General features: G+C 40.9%; 1 protein-coding gene across 2 annotated transcripts in view; it reads left to right on the top strand.

Annotated features, from left to right (window-relative positions):
• The window catches only part of USP18 (ubiquitin specific peptidase 18), a 139972-nt gene that overhangs the window by 53818 nt on the left and 65155 nt on the right, over window positions 1-20999 (top strand). For both annotated transcript variants that reach the window (XM_053718903.1, XM_053718901.1), the window contains exon 5: window positions 15883-16028. In XM_053718903.1, the coding sequence (XP_053574878.1) occupies window positions 15883-16028 (146 nt within the window). The remainder of the gene's footprint in view (window positions 1-15882; window positions 16029-20999) is intronic.

Genomic DNA, 20999 nt, shown 5'->3' with positions numbered 1-20999 from the left:
GTCACATGATCCCTCCTAGGCTCCGCCTACCCCAGTCATTCTCTTTGCCGTTGTACAGGCAACATCTCCACGGAGATGGCTTAGAGTTTTTTAGTGTTTAACTGTAGTTTTTCATTATTCAATCAAGAGTTTGTTATTTTCAAATAGTGCTGGTACGTACTATTTACTCAGAAACAGAAAAGAGATGAAGAATTCTGTTTGTATGAGGAAAATGATTTTAGCAACCGTAACTAAAATCCATGGCTGTTCCACACAGGACTGTTGAGAGCATTAACTTCAGTTGGGGGAACAGTTTGCAGTCCTTTGCTGCTTGAGGTATGACACATTCTAACAAGACGATGTAATGCTGGAAGCTGTCATTTTCCCTATGGGATCCGGTAAGCCATGTTTATTACGATTGTAAATAAGGGCTTCACAAGGGCTTATTTAGACTGTAGACATTTTTTGGGCTAAATCGATTGATATTAACACTTATTTAGCCTTGAGGAATCATTTATTCTGGGTATTTTGATATAATAATATCGGCAGGCACTGTTTTAGACACCTTATTCTTTAGGGGCTTTCCCAAAGCATAGGCAGAGTCTCATTTTCGCGCCGGTGTTGCGCACTTGTTTTTGAGAGGCATGGCATGCAGTCGCATGTGAGAGGAGCTCTGATACTTATAAAAGACTTCTGAAGGCATCATTTGGTATCGTATTCCCCTTGGGTTTGGTTGGGTCTCAGCAAAGCAGATACCAGGGACTGTAAAGGGGTTAAAGCTTAAAACGGCTCCGGTTCCGTTATTTTAAGGGTTAAAGCTTCCAAAATTGGTGTGCAATATTTTCAAAGCTTTAAGACACTGTGGTGAAAGTTTGGTGAATTTTGAACAATTCCTTCATGTTTTTTCGCAATTGCAGTAATAAAGTGTGTTCAGTTTAAAATTTAAAGTGACAGTAACGGTTTTATTTCAAAACGTTTTTTGTACTTTCTTATCAAGTTTATGCCTGTTTAACATGTCTGAACTACCAGATAGACTGTGTTCTGAATGTGGGGAAGCCAGAATTCCTATTCATTTAAATAAATGTGATTTATGTGATAATGACAATGATGCCCAAGATGATTCCTCAAGTGAGGGGAGTAAGCATGGTACTGCATCATTCCCTCCTTCGTCTACACGAGTCTTGCCCACTCAGGAGGCCCCTAGTACATCTAGCGCGCCAATACTCCTTACTATGCAACAATTAACGGCTGTAATGGATAATTCTGTCAAAAACATTTTAGCCAAAATGAACCCTTGTCAGCGTAAGCGTGGATGCTCTGTTTTAGTTACTGAAGAGCTTGACGACGCTGATATTAATATCTCTGAAGGGCCCCTAACCCAATCTGAGGGAGCCAGGGAGGTTTTGTCTGAGGGAGAAATTACTGATTTAGGGAACATTTCTCAGCAGGCTGAATCTGATGTGATTACTTTTAAATTTAAATTGGAACATCTCCGCATTTTGCTTAAGGAGGTATTATCCACTCTGGATGATTGTGAAAATTTGGTCATCCCAGAGAAACTATGTAAAATGGACAAGTTCCTAGAGGTGCCGGGGCTCCCAGAAGCTTTTCCTATACCCAAGCGGGTGGCGGACATTGTTAATAAAGAATGGGAAAGGCCCGGTATTCCTTTCGTCCCTCCCCCCATATTTAAAAAATTGTTTCCTATGGTCGACCCCAGAAAGGACTTATGGCAGTCAGTCCCCAAGGTCGAGGGAGCGGTTTCTACTTTAAACAAACGCACCACTATTCCCATAGAGGATAGTTGTGCTTTCAAAGATCCTATGGATAAAAAATTAGAAGGTTTGCTTAAAAAGATGTTTGTTCAGCAGGGTTACCTTCTACAACCCATTTCATGCATTGTCCCTGTCACTACAGCCGCATATTTCTGGTTTGATGAACTGATTAAGGTGCTCGATAGTGACTCTCCTCCTTATGAGGAGATTATGGACAGAGTCAATGCTCTCAAATTGGCTAATTCTTTCACTCTAGACGCCTCTTTGCAATTGGCTAAGTTAGCGGCTAAGAATTCTGGGTTTGCTATTGTGGCGCGCAGAGCGCTTTGGTTGAAATCTTGGTCGGCTGATGCGTCTTCCAAGAACAAGCTACTAAACATTCCTTTCAAGGGGAAAACGCTGTTTGGTCCTGACTTGAAAGAGATTATCTCTGATATCACTGGGGGTAAGGGTCATGCCCTTCCTCAGGATCGGCCTTTCAAGGCAAAAAATAGACCTAATTTTCGTCCCTTTCGTAAAAACGGACCAGCCCAAGGTGCTACGTCCTCTAAGCAAGAGGGTAATACTTCTCAGGCCAAGCCAGCTTGGAGACCAATGCAAGGCTGGAACAAGGGAAAGCAGGCAAAGAAACCTGCCACTGCTACCAAGACAGCATGAAATATCGGCCCCCGATCCGGGACCGGATCTGGTGGGGGGCAGACTCTCTCTCTTCGCTCAGGCTTGGGCAAGAGATGTTCTGGATCCTTGGGCGCTAGAAATAGTCTCCCAGGGTTATCTTCTGGAATTCAAGGGACTTCCCCCAAGGGGAAGGTTCCACAGGTCTCAGTTGTCTTCAGACCACATAAAAAGACAGGCGTTCTTACATTGTGTAGAAGACCTGTTAAAAATGGGAGTGATTCATCCTGTTCCATTGAGAGAACAAGGGATGGGGTTCTACTCCAATCTGTTCATAGTTCCCAAAAAAGAGGGAACATTCAGACCAATCCTAGATCTCAAGATCTTAAACAAATTTCTCAAGGTCCCATCTTTCAAGATGGAAACCATTCGAACTATCCTTCCTTCCATCCAGGAAGGTCAATTCATGACCACGGTGGATTTAAAGGATGCGTATCTACATATTCCTATCCACAAGGAACATCATCGGTTCCTAAGGTTTACATTCCTGGACAAACATTACCAGTTCGTGGCGCTTCCTTTCGGATTAGCCACTGCTCCAAGGATTTTCACAAAGGTACTAGGGTCCCTTCTAGCTGTGCTAAGACCAAGGGGCATTGCAGTAGTACCTTACCTGGACGACATTCTGATTCAAGCGTCGTCCCTCCCTCGAGCAAAGGCTCACACGGACATCGTCCTGGCCTTTCTCAGATCGCACGGCTGGAAAGTGAACGTGGAAAAGAGTTCTCTATCCCCGTCAACAAGGGTTCCCTTCTTGGGAACAATTATAGACTCCTCAGAAATGAGGATTTTTCTAACAGAGGCCAGAAAGACAAAGCTTCTGGACTCTTGTCGAATACTTCATTCCGTTCCTCTTCCTTCCGTAGCTCAGTGCATGGAAGTGATCGGGTTGATGGTAGCGGCAATGGACATAGTTCCTTTTGCGCGCATTCATCTAAGACCATTACAACTGTGCATGCTCAGTCAGTGGAATGGGGACTATACAGACTTGTCTCCAAAGATACAAGTAAATCAGAGGACCAGAGACTCACTCCGTTGGTGGCTGTCCCTGGACAACCTGTCACGAGGGATGACATTCCACAGACCAGAGTGGGTCATTGTCACGACCGACGCCAGTCTGATGGGCTGGGGCGCGGTCTGGGGATCCCTGAAAGCTCAGGGTCTTTGGTCTCGGGGAGAATCTCTTCTACCGATAAATATTCTGGAACTGAGAGCGATATTCAATGCTCTCAAGGCTTGGCCTCAGCTAGCGAGGACCAAGTTCATACGGTTTCAATCAGACAACATGACGACTGTTGCGTACATCAACCATCAGGGGGGAACAAGGAGTTCCCTAGCGATGGAAGAAGTGACCAAGTTTATTCTATGGGCGGAGTCTCACTCCTGCCACCTGTCTGCTATCCACATCCCGGGAGTGGAAAATTGGGAAGCGGATTTTCTGAGTCGTCAGACATTGCATCCGGGGGAGTGGGAACTCCATCCGGAAATCTTTGCCCAAGTCACGCAACTTTGGGGCATTCCAGACATGGATCTGATGGCCTCTCGTCAGAACTTCAAAGTTCCTTGCTACGGGTCCAGATCCAGGGATCCCAAGGCGGCTCTAGTGGATGCACTAGTAGCACCTTGGACCTTCAAACTAGCTTATGTGTTCCCACCGTTTCCTCTCATCCCCAGGCTGGTAGCCAGGATCAATCAGGAGAGGGCGTCGGTGATCTTGATAGCTCCTGCGTGGCCACGCAGGACTTGGTATGCAGATCTGGTGAATATGTCATCGGCTCCACCTTGGAAGCTACCTTTGAGACGAGACCTTCTTGTTCAGGGTCCGTTCGAACATCCGAATCTGGTTTCACTCCAGCTGACTGCTTGGAGATTGAACGCTTGATTTTATCGAAGCGAGGTTTCTCAGATTCTGTTATCGATACTCTTGTTCAGGCCAGAAAGCCTGTAACTAGAAAGATTTACCACAAAATTTGGAAAAAATATATCTGTTGGTGTGAATCTAAAGGATTCCCTTGGGACAAGGTTAAGATTCCTAGGATTCTATCCTTCCTTCAAGAAGGATTGGAAAAAGGATTATCGGCAAGTTCCCTGAAGGGACAGATTTCTGCCTTGTCGGTGTTACTTCACAAAAAACTGGCAGCTGTGCCAGATGTTCAAGCCTTTGTTCAGGCTCTGGTTAGAATCAAGCCTGTTTACAAACCTTTGACTCCTCCTTGGAGTCTCAATTTAGTTCTTTCAGTTCTTCAGGGGGTTCCGTTTGAACCCTTACATTCCGTTGATATTAAGTTATTATCTTGGAAAGTTTTGTTTTTAGTTGCAATTTCTTCTGCTAGAAGAGTTTCAGAATTATCTGCTCTGCAGTGTTCTCCTCCTTATCTGGTGTTCCATGCAGATAAGGTGGTTTTACGTACTAAACCTGGTTTTCTTCCAAAAGTTGTTTCTAACAAAAACATTAACCAGGAGATTATCGTACCTTCTCTGTGTCCGAAACCAGTTTCAAAGAAGGAACGCTTGTTGCACAATTTGGATGTTGTTCGCGCTCTAAAATTCTATTTAGATGCTACAAAGGATTTTAGACAAACATCTTCCCTGTTTGTTGTTTATTCAGGTAAAAGGAGAGGTCAAAAAGCAACTTCTACCTCTCTCTCTTTTTGGATTAAAAGCATCATCAGATTGGCTTACGAGACTGCCGGACGGCAGCCTCCCGAAAGAATCACGGCTCATTCCACTAGGGCTGTGGCTTCCACATGGGCCTTCAAGAACGAGGCTTCTGTTGATCAGATATGTAGGGCAGCGACTTGGTCTTCACTGCACACTTTTACCAAATTTTACAAGTTTGATACTTTTGCTTCTTCTGAGGCTATTTTTGGGAGAAAGGTTTTGCAAGCCGTGGTGCCTTCCATTTAGGTGACCTGATTTGCTCCCTCCCTTCATCCGTGTCCTAAAGCTTTGGTATTGGTTCCCACAAGTAAGGATGACGCCGTGGACCGGACACACCTATGTTGGAGAAAACAGAATTTATGTTTACCTGATAAATTTCTTTCTCCAACGGTGTGTCCGGTCCACGGCCCGCCCTGGTTTTTAATCAGGTCTGATAATTTATTTTCTTTAACTACAGTCACCACGGTACCATATGGTTTCTCCTATGCTATTATTCCTCCTTAACGTCGGTCGAATGACTGGGGTAGGCGGAGCCTAGGAGGGATCATGTGACCAGCTTTGCTGGGCTCTTTGCCATTTCCTGTTGGGGAAGAGAATATCCCACAAGTAAGGATGACGCCGTGGACCGGACACACCGTTGGAGAAAGAAATTTATCAGGTAAACATAAATTCTGTTTTTATTCCACTGTATTTAAAACCTACTACTTTACCAATAATTTCTTTCATGTAATTAGCAAGAGTCCATGAGCTAGTGACGTATGGGATATACATTCCTACCAGGAGGGGCAAAGTTTCCCAAACCTTAAAATGCCTATAAATACACCCCTCACCACACCCACAAGGTGGTGGAGGTGGTGAAGTAAGTTTGTGCTAGATTCTTCGTTGATATGCGCTTCGCAGCAGGCTGGAGCCCGGTTTTCCTCTCAGTGTGCAGTGAATGTCAGAGGGATGTGAAGAGAGTATTGCCTATTTGAATTCAATGATCTCCTTCTACGGGGTCTATTTCATAGGTTCTCTGTTATCGGTCGTAGAGATTCATCTCTTACCTCCCTTTTCAGATCGACGATATACTCTTATATATACCATTACCTCTACTGATTCTCGTTTCAGTATGTAGATGAGTGTCCTGGGGTAAGTAAGTCTTATTTTCTGTGACACTCTAAGCTATGGTTGGGCAATTTTATATAAAGTTCTAAATATATGTGTTTAAACATTTATTTGCCTTGATTCAGGATGTTCAATATTCCTTATTTCAGACAGTCAGTTTCATTATTTGGGATAATGCATTTGAATATTAAATTTTTCTTACCTTTAAAATTTGACTTTTTTTCCTGTGGGCTGTTAGGCTCGCGGGGGCTCAAAATGCTTCATTTTATTGCGTCATTCTTGGCGCTGACTTTCTTGGCGCAAAAATTTTCTTGTCATTTCCGGCGTCATTCCGTTTGAAACTATGCATTTTCTGAACGTTAAATTACTTTCTTGGAAAAGTATTGTTCCTTTTGGTTATTTCTTCTACTAGAAGAGTTTTTGAGTTATCTGCTCTTTTTGTGAATCTCCTTTTCTGATTTTTCATCAGGATAAGGCAGTGTTACTTCCTGATATTCATCATTTTTTTCAGGTTTTCATTCGTATCAAACCTGTCATTAAGCCAATTTCTCCTCTTTGGAGTCTTAATTGGGTTCTGAAGGTTTTTCAGGCTCTTCTATTTTGAGCATATGCTTGCTCTGGACATTCATTACTTTCATGGAAAGTATTGTTCTTTTTGGACATCTCTTCAGCTAGAACAATTTTTGAATTATCTGTTCTTTCTTGTGAATCTCCTTTTTCATCAGGATAAGGTGTTTTTTTGCTGTCCTCATTTCAATTTTCACCTAAGTTGTGAATTCTAACAACATTAGTGGAGGAATTATTGTCTTTTCCTTGTGTCCTAATCCTAAGAATTCCTTGGTAAGATTCTTACATTCTTTAGGATGTGGTAAGAGTTTTGAAATATTATGTTGAAGCTACTCAGATTTCAGACAGACTTCTAGTCTATTTGTTATCTTTTCTGTTTTTAGGAAGGTCAGAAGGCTTCTGCCATTTCTTTGGCATCTTGGTTAAGCTTTTGATTCATTATGCTTATTTGGAGTCGGATTATTCCCCGTCTCAGAGGATTACGGCTCATTCTACTAGGTCAGTTTCTACTTCCTGGGCTTTTTAAGAATGAAGCTTCTGTTGATCAAATTTGCAAAGCAATGACTTGGTCTTCTTTGCATACTTTCACTAAATTCTATCATTTTGATGTTTTCTCTTCTTTAGAAGCATTTTTTGGTAGAATAGTACTTCAGGCAGCTGTTTCAGTTTGATTCTTCTGCTTATAATTTCAGTTTTTTTCATTTTTAAAATTGAAACTTTTGATTTGGGTAGTGGATTAATTTTTCAGAGGAATTGGCTGTCTTTATTTTATCCCTCCCTCTCTAGTGACTCTTGCGTGGAAGTTCCACATCTTGGGTATTTATATCCCATACGTCACTAGCTCATGGACTCTTGCTAAATTACATGAAAGAAAACATAATTTATGTAAGAACTTACCTGATAAATTCATTTCTTTCATATTAGCATCAGTCCATGAGGCCCACCCTTTTTTGTGGTGGTTATGATTTTTTTGTATAAAGCACAATTATTCCAATTCCTTATTTTTTTGATGCTTTCGCTCTTTTCTTATCACCCCACTTCTTGGCTATTCGTTAAACTGATTTGTGGGTGTGGTGAGGGGTGTATTTATAGGCATTTTAAGGTTTGGGAAACTTTGCCCCTCCTGGTAGGAATGTATATCCCATACGTCACTAGCTCATGGACTCTTGCTAATATGAAAGAAATGAATTTATCAGGTAAGTTCTTACATAAATTATGTTTTTACCCACCACCATGTTTAAAACCCACCACTGTACAGCCATAACAACCTTACCGTTATAGCAAACATCCATTCACTATGGCTGATCTCCCTACAATAACCCCAGACACAACCAATAAGGGTAAGTTTTTAAACAATAACAATTTTAGTGTAGACTGTCCCTTTAAGTATAGAAATAGTGTCAAGATACTGTTTACTTCTTGACTGAGTGAGGGGCATATGTATAATCACTTTTGTTCTTTTCTGTCTTTTCTGTTATGAATAGGGTTAACCCTTTGACAGTGAATGAGGTCTTTATTACAAGCCAAGAATTTTTGGCATGAAGGGACCAGAAACACAAATATTTCCTTCATGATTCTAAACAACTTTCTAATTTACTTCTATTATTTAATTTGCTTAGTTTTATTGATATAATTTGTTGAAAAGAATACATAGCTAAGCTCAGGAGCTGGGAGCTAGCTGCTGATTGGTGGCTGCACAGAAACGCCTCTTGTCATTGGCTTATTGATTTGTTCAGCTAGCTCTCAGTAGTGCATTGCTAGGATACTAAGCGAATGAAGCAAAATTGATAATAGAAGTAAATTGGAAAGTTTTCCTTTAATTATATATTCAGGAACTATTCAATTTAAATTGTTAATGATTGATCTAAAGTATTTCAGCTGTGATTATTTTCACTTCAGATTTATTATCTTTTTAAACTTAATTAAAGTATTACCATTGTAAGATTTATTTGAGCGCAGTATTTTCTAAATAGGGATCTTTTCTATTACTCTTTAAATAGCTAAACATTCAAGGTCTATCCTAAGGATATTTATTTCCTAAGATATGAAGAGTCCACAACGTCATTCAATTACTAGTGGGAATATCATTTCTGGCCAGCAGGAGGAGGCAAGGAGCACCACAGCAAAGCTGTTAAGTGTCACTCCCTACCCATAATCCCGAGTCATTCTCTTTGCCTCTGTCAATGGAGGAGGTGAAGTTTGATGTCTGAAGAAATTAATTCCTTTTTCGGTACTTTTCCCTGCAAGCAAGAATTTGGGTTTAGTCCACATCAATCTCTTCAGTAGAGTAGTGGTGTCTTTTAAGAAGTTAGGAAGTTGTGAGGTAGTCCTTGCTTTGTTTCCTAACACATTACTGCCCATGGTACAGAAAGCCAGAGTTGGTTACTCTGTAAGGAGTATGTGTCCTTTCACGCCTTGAGAGCTGTCTTTCTGCCGGACAGCTAGACTGCAGGTAAGTGCTTTTGTCTTCTAGGTCTTGGAGACTTGCACTTCTGAAGAATATTTCATATGCAGTAGATGGGGACATTTTTGAAATCCTTTATACAGGATTCTCTGGCAGTGGGCAGGCACATTATGTATGTTGAGACTAGGGGTTAATCTTCCCTTTATTGAGACATTTTTTCCTCTTTGGGCTAATTTTGTTGAAATACTTTATTAGTATGTGTGTGGGGCTTATGTTTTATACAGGGATGTATGTATAAACTTAACATTTGGCAGTTGGTTTTCTTTGCTTGCTTAGCTAGAACAGGCTAACTCCCAGACTGTTTGAGCATTTGTATAAATTAAGCTCCGGTGTTGTAGGCAGAGGGAAATGCGCGCCTTTTACTTGCTGTGTAGTTTCCTCTCTCTGCCGGTCATGTGACTTCTCTCTGCTGTCGGATATTCATGAAGCAGAGCAGCGTCGTATTTCAGTCTCTTCAGGGTCGATCTACTATACGATCGTTTTAAGACTTCTGGCAGCCAAATTGTGTATAAGTGTTACGATAAGGCACCTCAGCCTGTGTGAGGTGTAGGGGGCCTGATTGATTTATTATTTTAAAGAATTTTTGCATAATGTTAAGCGGCTGGGGTATTAAAAATTCTTAAAGTTACAGTGTATTTAAAAAAAAATCTACAATTTGGGGAATTTTTTATTTAGTATTATGGACATGGAAGACTCTGTGTCTTTTGACAAATGCTTGTTATACCTAGAGGCACAAATTGTTTTCCCTATGAAATTCTGTCCTGCATGCTTAGCTAGAACTCTTCAATTTAAAGATAAATTGTTGCCCTCTGAGCCCAATGTCTCTAAGGATGATGCTTTTCAGGAAATGCCACAGCTTTCTCCTCAAACGTCCCAAGCCTCTATGGCGTCACATACAGTGCTCTGCAGTTCCTCTCAGCCTCCTGGAGGAGTTTCTTTGCCTGCAAATTTTGCTGCACGGGTATCTTCTGCGGTATCTGCAGCATTATCTGCTTTTCCTATGCTTTTCCTATGCTGGGAAAATGCAAGAGGAAAATTAGACATTCAGATAGTAAGGTTTCTGTTCCACCTACTGCTATGCAAGTTGCCCTCCCTCATAAGTCTGATGAGGAGGATACGTTGGTAGCCTTTGAAGGTGAAATCTCAGATTCGGACAGTATTATTCCTTCATCTGATACTAAAGAAGTAAACTTCAGATTTAAGCTTGAACACCTTTGTGTACTGTTAAAGGATGTATTGGCTACTTTGGACTACTCCGATACTTCTGTCATTGTCAACCCTAAGAAGTCTAGTAAACTTAATAAATACTATGATGTTCCTTCCTCTGTGGTAGTTTTTCCTGTCCGAGACCGTGTGACAGAGATTATTTCACAGGAATGGGAGAAGCCAGGGATTCCTTTCTCCCCATCTCCCGTATTTAAAAATATGTTTCCTGTTGCCGACTCCATTAAAGATTCTTGGCGCATGGTGCCTAAAGTAGAAGGGGCTATTTCTACTCTGGCTAAGAGAACTACGATCCCTATAAAAGATAGCTGCTCTTTTAAGGATCCCATGGACAAAAAGCTGGAAAAAATTTTTGACGATGTATGTTCATCAAGGTCTTCAATCGCAACCTGCAGTTCGTATTGCCACAGTAGCAAGTGCAGCATCTTATTTGTGTGATGCCTTGTCTGAATCAAATTTCGTAGAGACTCCCTTGGAGGAGATACAGTACAAGATAGGATTAAGGCTCTCAAGCTAGCCAATTCCTTTATTTCTGATGCTAACATGCAAGTTATTAGACTGGGAGCCAAGATGTCTGGCTTCACTGTCCTAGCCCAAGGGTAAGACCTTGTTTGGACCTGGTCTGGCAGAAATCATTTCTGATATTACGGGTAGAAAAGGGTCTTTCTACCGCTAGACAAGAACAACAGACTCAAAGGATGTCAAAGTAATTTTCGTTCCTTTAGTAACTTCAAAGGTCAAAAGTCTTCCTATCCCTCTTCCAAGCAGGAGCAGTCCAAGTCTTCTTGGAAGCCCAATCAGTCTTGGAATAAGGGAAAGCAATCAAAGAAACCCTCAGCTGAGTCTAAGTCAGCATGAATGGTCGGCCCCCCCGATCTGGTATTGGATCAAGTGGGGGGCAGACTTTCCCTGTTTTGTCAAGCGTGGAGATGAGATGTCCCAGATCCTTGGGCTGTGGACATAGTATCTCAGGGTTACAAAATAGAATTCAAAACATTCCCTCCCAGGGGCAGATTCCACCTCTCAAGATTATCTGCAGACCAGGTAAAAAGAGAGGCATTCTTGAACTGCGTTCAGGACCTTTCCTCCCTGGGAGCGATTGTTCCAGTTCCAGTAAGGGAATAGGGTGTAGGATTCTATTCATATCTGTTTGTGGTGCCCAAAAAAGAGGGAACCTCTCGACCCATTTTAGACCTAAAGTGCCTCAACACGTTTCTCAGGGTACTGTCCTTCAAAATGGAAACCATTCATTCCATTCTTCTTTTGATCCAAGAGTGTCAGTTCATGATGACCATAGACCTGAAGGATGCATATCTTCATGTTCCCATCCACAGTGATCATCAGAAATTCCTGAGATTCACCTTTCTAGATAAACACTTTCAGTTTGTGGCTCTTCCGTTTGTCCTTTCCACAGCTCCCAGAATTTTCTCAAAGGTTCAGGGGGCTCTCTTGGCAGTGGTCAGGTCTCAGGGAATTGCTGTGGCGCCCTACCTGGATGACATATTGGTTCAGGTGCCATCTTTTCAACAAGCAAACTCTCATACAGAGATCTTGTTGTCTTTTCTACATTCCCACGGAGGGATAGTGAATCTGGAAAAGACTTCCCTTGTTCCAGCTACAAGGGTGGTTTTCTTAGGGACCATCATAGATTCCCTATCTATGAAAATTTTTCTGACAGAGGTCTCCTCTTGCCTCTCTCTTCAGTCTACTGTTCGGCCATCAGTGGCTCAATGCATAGAGGTAATTGGTCTGATGGTCACTTCCATGGACATCATTCCCTTTGCTCGATTCCATTTGAGAGCTCTGCAATTATGCATGCTCAGACAATGGAACGGTGACCATTCAGATCTGTCTCAGAGGATAGATCTAGACCAGTCGACAAGAGACTATCTCCCGTGGTGGCTTTTTCAGGACCATCTGTCTTAGGGCACATGCTTCTGGAGACCTTCCTGGGTGATTGTGACCACGAACGCAAGCCTGCTAGGCTGGGGAGCAGTCTGGGACTTGTTAAAGGCACAAGGACTATGGACTCGGGAGGAGTCTGCTCTCCCCATCAACATCTTGGAATTGAGAGTGATTTATAATGCTCTGATGGCTTGGCCTCAATTGTCCTTAGCCCGGTTTATCAGGTTTCAGTCAGACAACATCACCTCAGTGGCTTACATCAACCACCAGGGAAGAATTCAGAGTTCCTTAGCCATGAAGGAGGTGGCACGGATTATTCAGTGGGCGGAAGCTCACAATTGTTGTCTATCTGCCATCCACATTCCTGGAGTGGACAATTGGGAAGCAGATTTCCTGAGCAGACAGACATTTCATCCCGGGGAGTGGGCTCTCCATCCGGAGGTGTTCTCCCTCAAATGGGGGGGTGCCGGAGTTGGATCTGATGGCGTCTCGGCAAAATGCCAAGCTTCCAAGGGACGGTTCAAGGTCAAGAGATCCTCAGGCTGCTCTGATAGATGCTCTGGCGGGTTCCTTGGGATTTTGGTTTAGCATACCTGTTTCCTCTGGTTGCGCTCCTTCCAAAAGTTATTGCTTGTATTAAACAAGAGAGAGCATCAGTAATTCTAATAGCTCCTGCATGGCCTTGCAGGATCTGGTATGCAGACCTAGTGAAGATGTCATCTCGGCCACCTTGGAGGTTGCCTTTGAGGAAGGACCTTCTAACTCAGGGTCCCTTCCTCCATCCAAAACTCGTTTCTCTGAAGCTGACTGCTTGGAGATTGAATGCTTAGTTCTGTCTAAGCGTGGATTTTCTGAGTCGGTCATTGAGACCATGATCCAGGCTCGCAAGCCTGTTACTTGAAAAATTTACCATAAGGTATGGCGTAAATACCTTTATTGGTGTGAATCTAAGGGCTACGCGTTTCGCTCAGAAGCTTGATAAAGCTCTTCTGAGCGAAACGCGTCGACCTTGTGACTGCTGACCCTACAATTGTGTGAATTAAATACACAAAGAGACTCTTTTTTCTTATACCAAATGATTTCAGTTTTAATACTGTAACAACCCGGGTTGTCTATTATACCTCTTTTGGAACCTCAAAGTCCTGCGTGCATCAAGCACTAAGTGCAGGCTTTTTCCACAAACATTGTTATCTTACAAAAGTTTCTATTTCATCACCTACAAGAATCTGCCTGTCTTCTAAACACTCCCAGCGAATCCTACCCGAGATACCAAGTTGTGACGTCAGACACCAAGACACATGCGGCGCTGATCAGTCACCAGGTGAGAAGGGGAATCGGATGCGGTAAGACGGGTCTGGAGACCAACAGGTACTCGATTCTATTAAGAAAATATTGTCTTATAAACTGCTTCAACCGGAGATAATACTAATCTCAAAATAACTCTCTACATTAATATTGGCTAAAACGCTCATGTATATTTGAAACTGCACGTCTGAACTGCTATTATCCATTTGAGTACAGCAGGGCATATCAATATCCTTTAACCTGCCTAACGTTCAAAGAAACGGACATTTGCATACATATATTTTTAATGTATGGGGCAGCTTATGTAATCATTATTGAAAGTGTCACTAATCTTTGTTTTTATTTTGTATATTTTACATAGTAAGGGAGACGTCCCTTTATTCTGATGTTTTTAGTATATCGTTATACATGCAATTTTGTATAAAATATTTTTCGTTTACATTGACTACATTAATTCTTGTAGTATTGAACACTAATTAGTTACTATTTATTGTAACACATTTCACCTTGTAACCCGCATTATCTATTTCACATAAACATATTACTTTTTTGATATATATCATTAAAAAATTTTAGTATACCTTTAGCTTTCAGTAGCGCACCTATCACCCCCATTTACTCACTCTATCGTTTTTTGAAAGACGGAAGGATCTTTCTATTTTTAGGTGTTTGGTAACTACCCTTACACCAGCGCACTACTATATCCCCTACACTCACATCTTGCTCTAAAATTCTACCTACAGGTGACTAAGGATTTTCACCAGTCTGCTGCCCTGTTTGTTTGTTTTTCAGGAAAGCGAAAGAGCCAAAAGTCTACTGCTACTTCTCTTTCCCTCTGGTTGAGAAGTATAATTTGTTTTGCTTATGAGACTGCTGGACAGCAGCCTCCTGAGAAAATTACAGCTCATTCCACTAGGGCTGTCTCCTCTTCTTGGGCTTTCAAAAATTAAGCTTCTGTGGAACAGATTTGCAAGACTGCAACTTGGTCCTCTCTGCATACTTTTCCCAAATTTTACAAATTTGATACTTTTGCTTAGGCTGAGGCATCTTTTGAGAGAAAATTTCTTCAACGGTGGTACCTTCTGTTTAGGTATACCTGTCTTGTTCTCCCTCCCTGTTCATTCTGTGTCCTCTAGCTTGGGTATTGGTTCCCACTAGTAATTGAATGACGTTGTGGACGCTCCACATCTTAGGAAAGAAAACAAAATGCATGCTTACCTGGTAAATTTCTTTCTTCTCGGATATGGAGAGTCCACGACCCCACCCTTTATTAAGACAGTTATTTTTTACTAAACCTCAGGCACCTCTACACTTTTGTGTTATTCTTTTTCCATTTCCCTTTTGTACGAATGACTGGGGATTATGGGTAGGGGAGTGACACTTAACAGCTTTTCTGTGGTGCTCTTTGCCTCCTCCTGCTGGCCAGGAGTGATATTCCCACTTGTAATTGAATGACGTTGTGGACTCTTCATATCCGGAAAGAAAGAAATTTATCAGGTAAGCATAAATTATTTTTTTTTAAGATTCTCAGCACCCGCACCACATCTAACACCTGCTCCCTGTCTTACTTAATGAAAGCACTACAGTATGTATAAACACTAATACTTACGTAAACACTGTAGTCCCTTTATACTAGGGAATCCTCAACAATTCCCAACAATCTGTGGTCCTAATAGAAATCCTGAAGCTACATTTAAATGCTGTGTCCTCTTAAAATAAATATTAACCACTGCTGCAATGTTGGTTCCCATATAATAGATTTCCATGTACTCTCCCACACAATTGTAAAATTGTTGGATTATATTTAAATTTTAAAGCCTTCTATACACCAAGACTAACCTGTGCCGTAGACCCCCCATGTGCTTCTTATTAATCTCACCCCTGACCAACTCAAATCAAAACCTTTCTCAGGTGAACTCATTCACTGTGATCTAAATAGGCAAACCATCTTCAATGAACACCCCCCCACCCCCACATTCAAGTAACTCTCATTCACCTCAAGCCCATTCACTGTAATGTGAATCCAAAAACTGCCCCTCCTTTATAACCTCCATCCCAACTTGTACCCAAGAGTTACACCACCACAATTCATCATTTTATTATTATATACAGTATATACAGTGATAATTATGGGAAAATCTCACATAATTGACCTCTGTATAGTTACTTATATTTAATCCATTTATACTGTCATGGACTTGTGGCTTCTTTTCCATACAGCATGGGGGAAAGAGAAAACTCAGAACTTCCAGATAGAAGATTTCCATATGAGTTGCTTGCCCTGTTTGAAGAAATGCACAATAGCAAGGAAGATGCTGTTCCTCCATACCGTCTCCTGCGCTGTTTACAGATTCTGGATGTGAGATGTAAGGTTTAGTTTTGGAGAAGGAGCTCAGAGTGCAGAAGAGGAAGAGCAAATATTTGGAAATAGAGGTTCTTGGTGCAGTAGAAAGGAGGTGTAAGGTAGAGGGTAGTTGTTCCAGAAATAGTTGGAAGATATGGAAACTGTAGGGTGTAGCAATGGAACAAAGAGCACGCTCAAGATAAGCTTGGAGCATAAGAGGAACCTGAAATAGCAGGGTGGGGGCAAGGCCTATTTTAAAATGCCTCTTAGCAAAGACGTTTAGGCATAATTTATTGCTTGTGCAATTCATTTAATATACTGTATGTACCACCATAAAATAGTCAGAAAACTAATTATAATCCCAGAGAAGAAGGAGTCAGATGTGCAAGGGAGAGGCACAGGGAGCATAATTCTTAGATACAGAGAGCTAGCTTGTTTTGGTATAAGGGGTGGTAAACATGTAGTATGAAATTGTAGGAGTGGGCAACACAGAGTGTAAGAGGTACAGCATCAAAGTGAGTCAGAGGGTAAGAGTCAGGCACAAGCTGTTGAGAAGTGCCACAGTGAGCAGAAAGGGAATAAGATAATATGACCAAAAGAGACTTGAGCCCCCGGAGTGGAGGACATACAGTAGCTGGTAAAGGGACATTGTACTCAAACATTTTCTATTATGGATATGAAAGAGTTGCATTTACACATCTTAAAAAGATATTTTGTTTTGAGAAAAAAGAAAAAGCGGTTAAAATGTAAATAGTAATGAATATTGCAGTATTAATTCTTACTAATACTCCCTGGCGGATAAGGACAAGGACTGGTGGAGAGGGACAAATAAATATGAATTTATTCAGGACTAGCATATGAGTTATTAAAAATAAAATAAAAACTGAAATATGGTTTAAAATGCCCTCTTTTAGATAAAACAAAGAAAAGTTGACTACAAGCTCCTTTTATGAGGACCAATAATCTAAAGCCCTCTGCTAAGGCTTGATGATCTAAATTGGTGAATCAGAACTACAAGGTCCAAGATGGGATGATCTAAAGGCACATTTTGCACTGTGAACGGTGTATCTCACAAAGGGGTGTAATCTAAATGTCTGTGTGCATAGTCGAGATACAGACATACAGGGTAGTGGTCAATGAAATAAGCTTTTCAAAAGTGCATGAATATAAATCGTATTACACATAAAATGTTGCACTAAAAATATGCATCCAAATAGGTGCTGAAAAACCACTGCAAAATGCATATTTACATCATGCCATACAAAGCACTAGACATCTGCATTCGGATACTTTTGGCTAGATTACGAGTTTTGCGGTATGGGTGAAAAAGCAGCCTTAAGGCTCATAACGCTGCTTTTTCACTACCGCCGGTATTACGAGTCTTTCAGGTTTAGGGGCACCGCACACTTTTTTGGCCGTAACGCAACGTAATTACCGCAGCTTTCAAAAAGTCATTTTTCAATGGGACTTCCATAGCGCCGGTATTACGAGTCTGCCTGGGAGGCCAAAAAGTGAGCAGTACACCCTAACATAAAACTCATAACTAAAGTGCTAAAAAGTACACTAACACCTATTAATCCCTAAACCGAGGCCCTCCCGCATCGCAAACACTAAAATAAATTTATTAACCCCTAATCTGCTGCTCCGTACATCGCCGCCACTATAATAAACATATTAACCCCTAAACCGCTGCACTCCCGCATCACAAACACTAGTTAAATATTATTAACCCCTAATCTGCCGCCCCTAACATCGCCGCCACCTACCTACATTTATTAACCCCTAATCTGCCACCACTATACTAAATTTATTAACCCCTAAACCTAAGTCTAACCCTAACACCCCCTAACTTAAATATAATCAAAATAAATCTAACTAAAACCTACTATCATTACCTAAATTATTCCTATTTAAGACTATACTTACCTGTAAAATAAACCCTAAGCTAGCTACAATATAACTAATAGTTACATTGTATCTAGGTTAGGTTTTATTTTTATTTTACAGGCAAGTTTGTATTTATTTTAACTAGGTAGAATAGTTACTAAATAGTTATTAACTATTTACTAACTACCTAGCTAAAATAAATACAAATTTACCTGTATAATAAAACCTAACCTCAGTTACACTAACACCTAACCTTACACTACAATTAAATCAATTACCTAAATTAAATACAATTACCTAAATTACAAAAAAAAACACTAAATTACACAAAATAAAAAAAGAAATGATCAGATATTTAAACTAATTACACCTAATCTAATAGCCCTATCAAAATAAAAAAGCCCCCCCAAAATAAAAAAAAACTACCCTAAACTAAACTACCAATAGCCCTTAAAAGGGCCTTTTGCGGGGCATTGCCCCAAAGAAATCAGCTCTTTTACCTGTAAAAAAAACTACAAACAACCCCCCAACAGTAAAACCCACCACCCAACCAACCAACCACTCAAATAAAATCCTAACTAAAAAAACCTAAGCTCCCCATGCTTAAAAGGGCATTTAGCTCTTTTTCAAGTGCCCAAATCCTAATCTAAAAATAAAACCCACCCAATAAACCCTTAAAAAAAACTAACACTAACCCCCAAAGATCCACTTACAGTTTTGAAAACCGGACATCCATCCACAACGAAGCCGGGAGAAGTCTTCATCCAAGCCGGCAGAAGTGGTCCTCCAGACGGGCAGAAGTCTTCATCCATTGATTGGAACAGCCAATAGAATGTGAGCTCAATCCTATTGGCTGATTGGATCAGCCAATAGGATTAAAGCTCAATCCTATTGGCTGATTGCATCAGCCAATAGGATTTTTTCACCTTTAATTCCGATTGGCTGATAGAATTCTACCAGCCAATCGGAATTAAGGGATGCCATCTTGGATGACATAATTTAAAGGAACCTTCATTCTGCAAGAAGACTTCGATTGAAGAGGATGCTCCGCGCCGGATGTCTTGAAGATGGAGCCGCTCTGCGCCGGATGGATGAAGATAGAAGATGCCGTCTAGATGAAGACTTCTGCCCGTCTGGAGGACCACTTCTGCCGGCTTGGATGAAGACTTCTCCCGGCTTCGTTGAGGACTTCTTGCCGCTTGGATGAAGACTTCCCCCTTCTTCGTTGAGGATGGATGTCCGGTCTTCAAAACTGTAAGTGGATCTTCAGGGGTTAGTGTTAGTTTTTTTTAAGGGTTTATTGGGTGGGTTTTATTTTTAGATTAGGGTTTGGGCACTGGAAAAAGAGCTAAATGCCCTTTTAAGGGCAATGCCCATCCAAATGCGCTTTTCAAGGCAATGGGGAGCTTAGTTTTTTTTAGTTAGGATTTTATTTGGGGGGTTGGTTGATTGGGTGGTGGGTTTTACTGTTGGGGGGTTGTTTGTATTTTTTTTTACAGGAAAAGAGCTGATTTCTTTGGGGTAATGCTCTGCAAAAGACCCTTTTAAGAGCTATTGGCAGTTTAGTTTAGGCTAGGTGTTTTTTTATTTATTTTGGGGGGGCTTTTTTATTTTTATAGGGCTATTAGATTAGGTGTAATTAGTTTAAATATCTAATAATTTCTTTTTTTATTTTGTGTAATTTAGTGTTTGTTTTTTGTAATTTAGGTAATTGTATTTAATTTATGTAATTTATTTAATTGTAGTGTAAGGTTAGATGTTAGTGTAAGACAGGTTAGGTTTTATTTTACAGGTAAATTTGTATTTATTTCAGCTAGGTAGTTAGTAAATAGTTCATAACTATTTAGTAACTATTCTACCTAGTTAAAATAAATGCAAAGTTGCCTGTAAAATAAAAATAAACCCTAAGCTAGCTACAATGTAACTATTAGTTAGTTATATTGTAGCTAGCTTAGGGTTTATTTTACAGGTAAGTATTTAGTTTTAAATAGGAATTATTTAGGTAATGATAGTAATTTTTATTTAGATTTATTTTAATTATATTTAAGTTAGGGGGTAATAGGGTTAGGGTTAGACTTAGGTTTAGGGGTTAATAAATTTAGTATAGTGGTGACGACTTTGGGGGCGGCAGATTAGGGGTTAATAAATGTAAGTAGGTGGCAGCGATGTTAGGGGCAGCAGATTAGGGGTTAATATTTAACTAGTGTTTGTGATGCGGGAGTGTGGCAGTTTAGGGGTTAATATGTTTATTATAGTGGTGGCGATGTCCGGAGAGGCAGATTAGGGGTTAATAAGTATAATGTAGGTGTCCGCGGTGTTGGGGCGGCAGATTAGGGGTTAATATGTGTAAGATTAGGGTTGTCTAGACTCGGGGTTCATGTTAGGGTGTTAGGTGTAAACATAAATTTAGTTTCCCCATAGGAATCAATGGGGCTGCGTTACGGAGCTTTACGCTCCTTTTTTGCAGGTGTTAGACTTTATTTTCAGCCGGCTCTCCCCATTGATGTCTATGGGGAAATCATGCACGAGCAAGTAAAACCAGCTCACCGCAGCTTTCAGCAGCGCTGGTATTGGAGTGCGGCATGGAGCTCAATTTTGCTTTATGCTGCAATATTGCCTGTTAACGCCGGGTTTTTGTAAACCTGTAATACCAGCGCTGTAGGGAAGTGAGAGGTGGCAATAACTTGCATGTTAGCACCGCGCCGCTCATAACGCAAAACTCGTAATCTAGCCGATTGTTAGGCTCTGAATGCGGAAGATGCCGTTAACTTGTGGAATTTGGCTCTTTTCAGAGAGGGGTTTACTCTTGTGACAGTTCAACACACTAAGATCTGCATTTGCACAAATCTTAGTGTGTTCAACTTTCACAAGAATAAATCTGGCTCCGAAAAGTGCCTAATTCCACAAGCGATTGCCTTCTTCTGCATTTCGATCCTAACGAGGTATATGAATGCACATGTTTTCAAAGTGTCATTAAATGTAAATGATAAAACTAACATTTAAAGTACACAATGCACATCTCCTCAAGTCTGAAAGCGCAAAACAAACAGAAGACCCACAATGGTGTAATATGTTGCACACAACAATTTAATTAAGGCACAATCTT

The sequence above is a fragment of the Bombina bombina genome, chromosome 6 (assembly GCF_027579735.1).
Source record: "Bombina bombina isolate aBomBom1 chromosome 6, aBomBom1.pri, whole genome shotgun sequence".
Lineage (NCBI taxonomy): Eukaryota > Metazoa > Chordata > Amphibia > Anura > Bombinatoridae > Bombina > Bombina bombina.
Note: the sequence above shows the minus strand (reverse complement) of the source record. Positions and strands in the feature narration are given on the sequence as shown.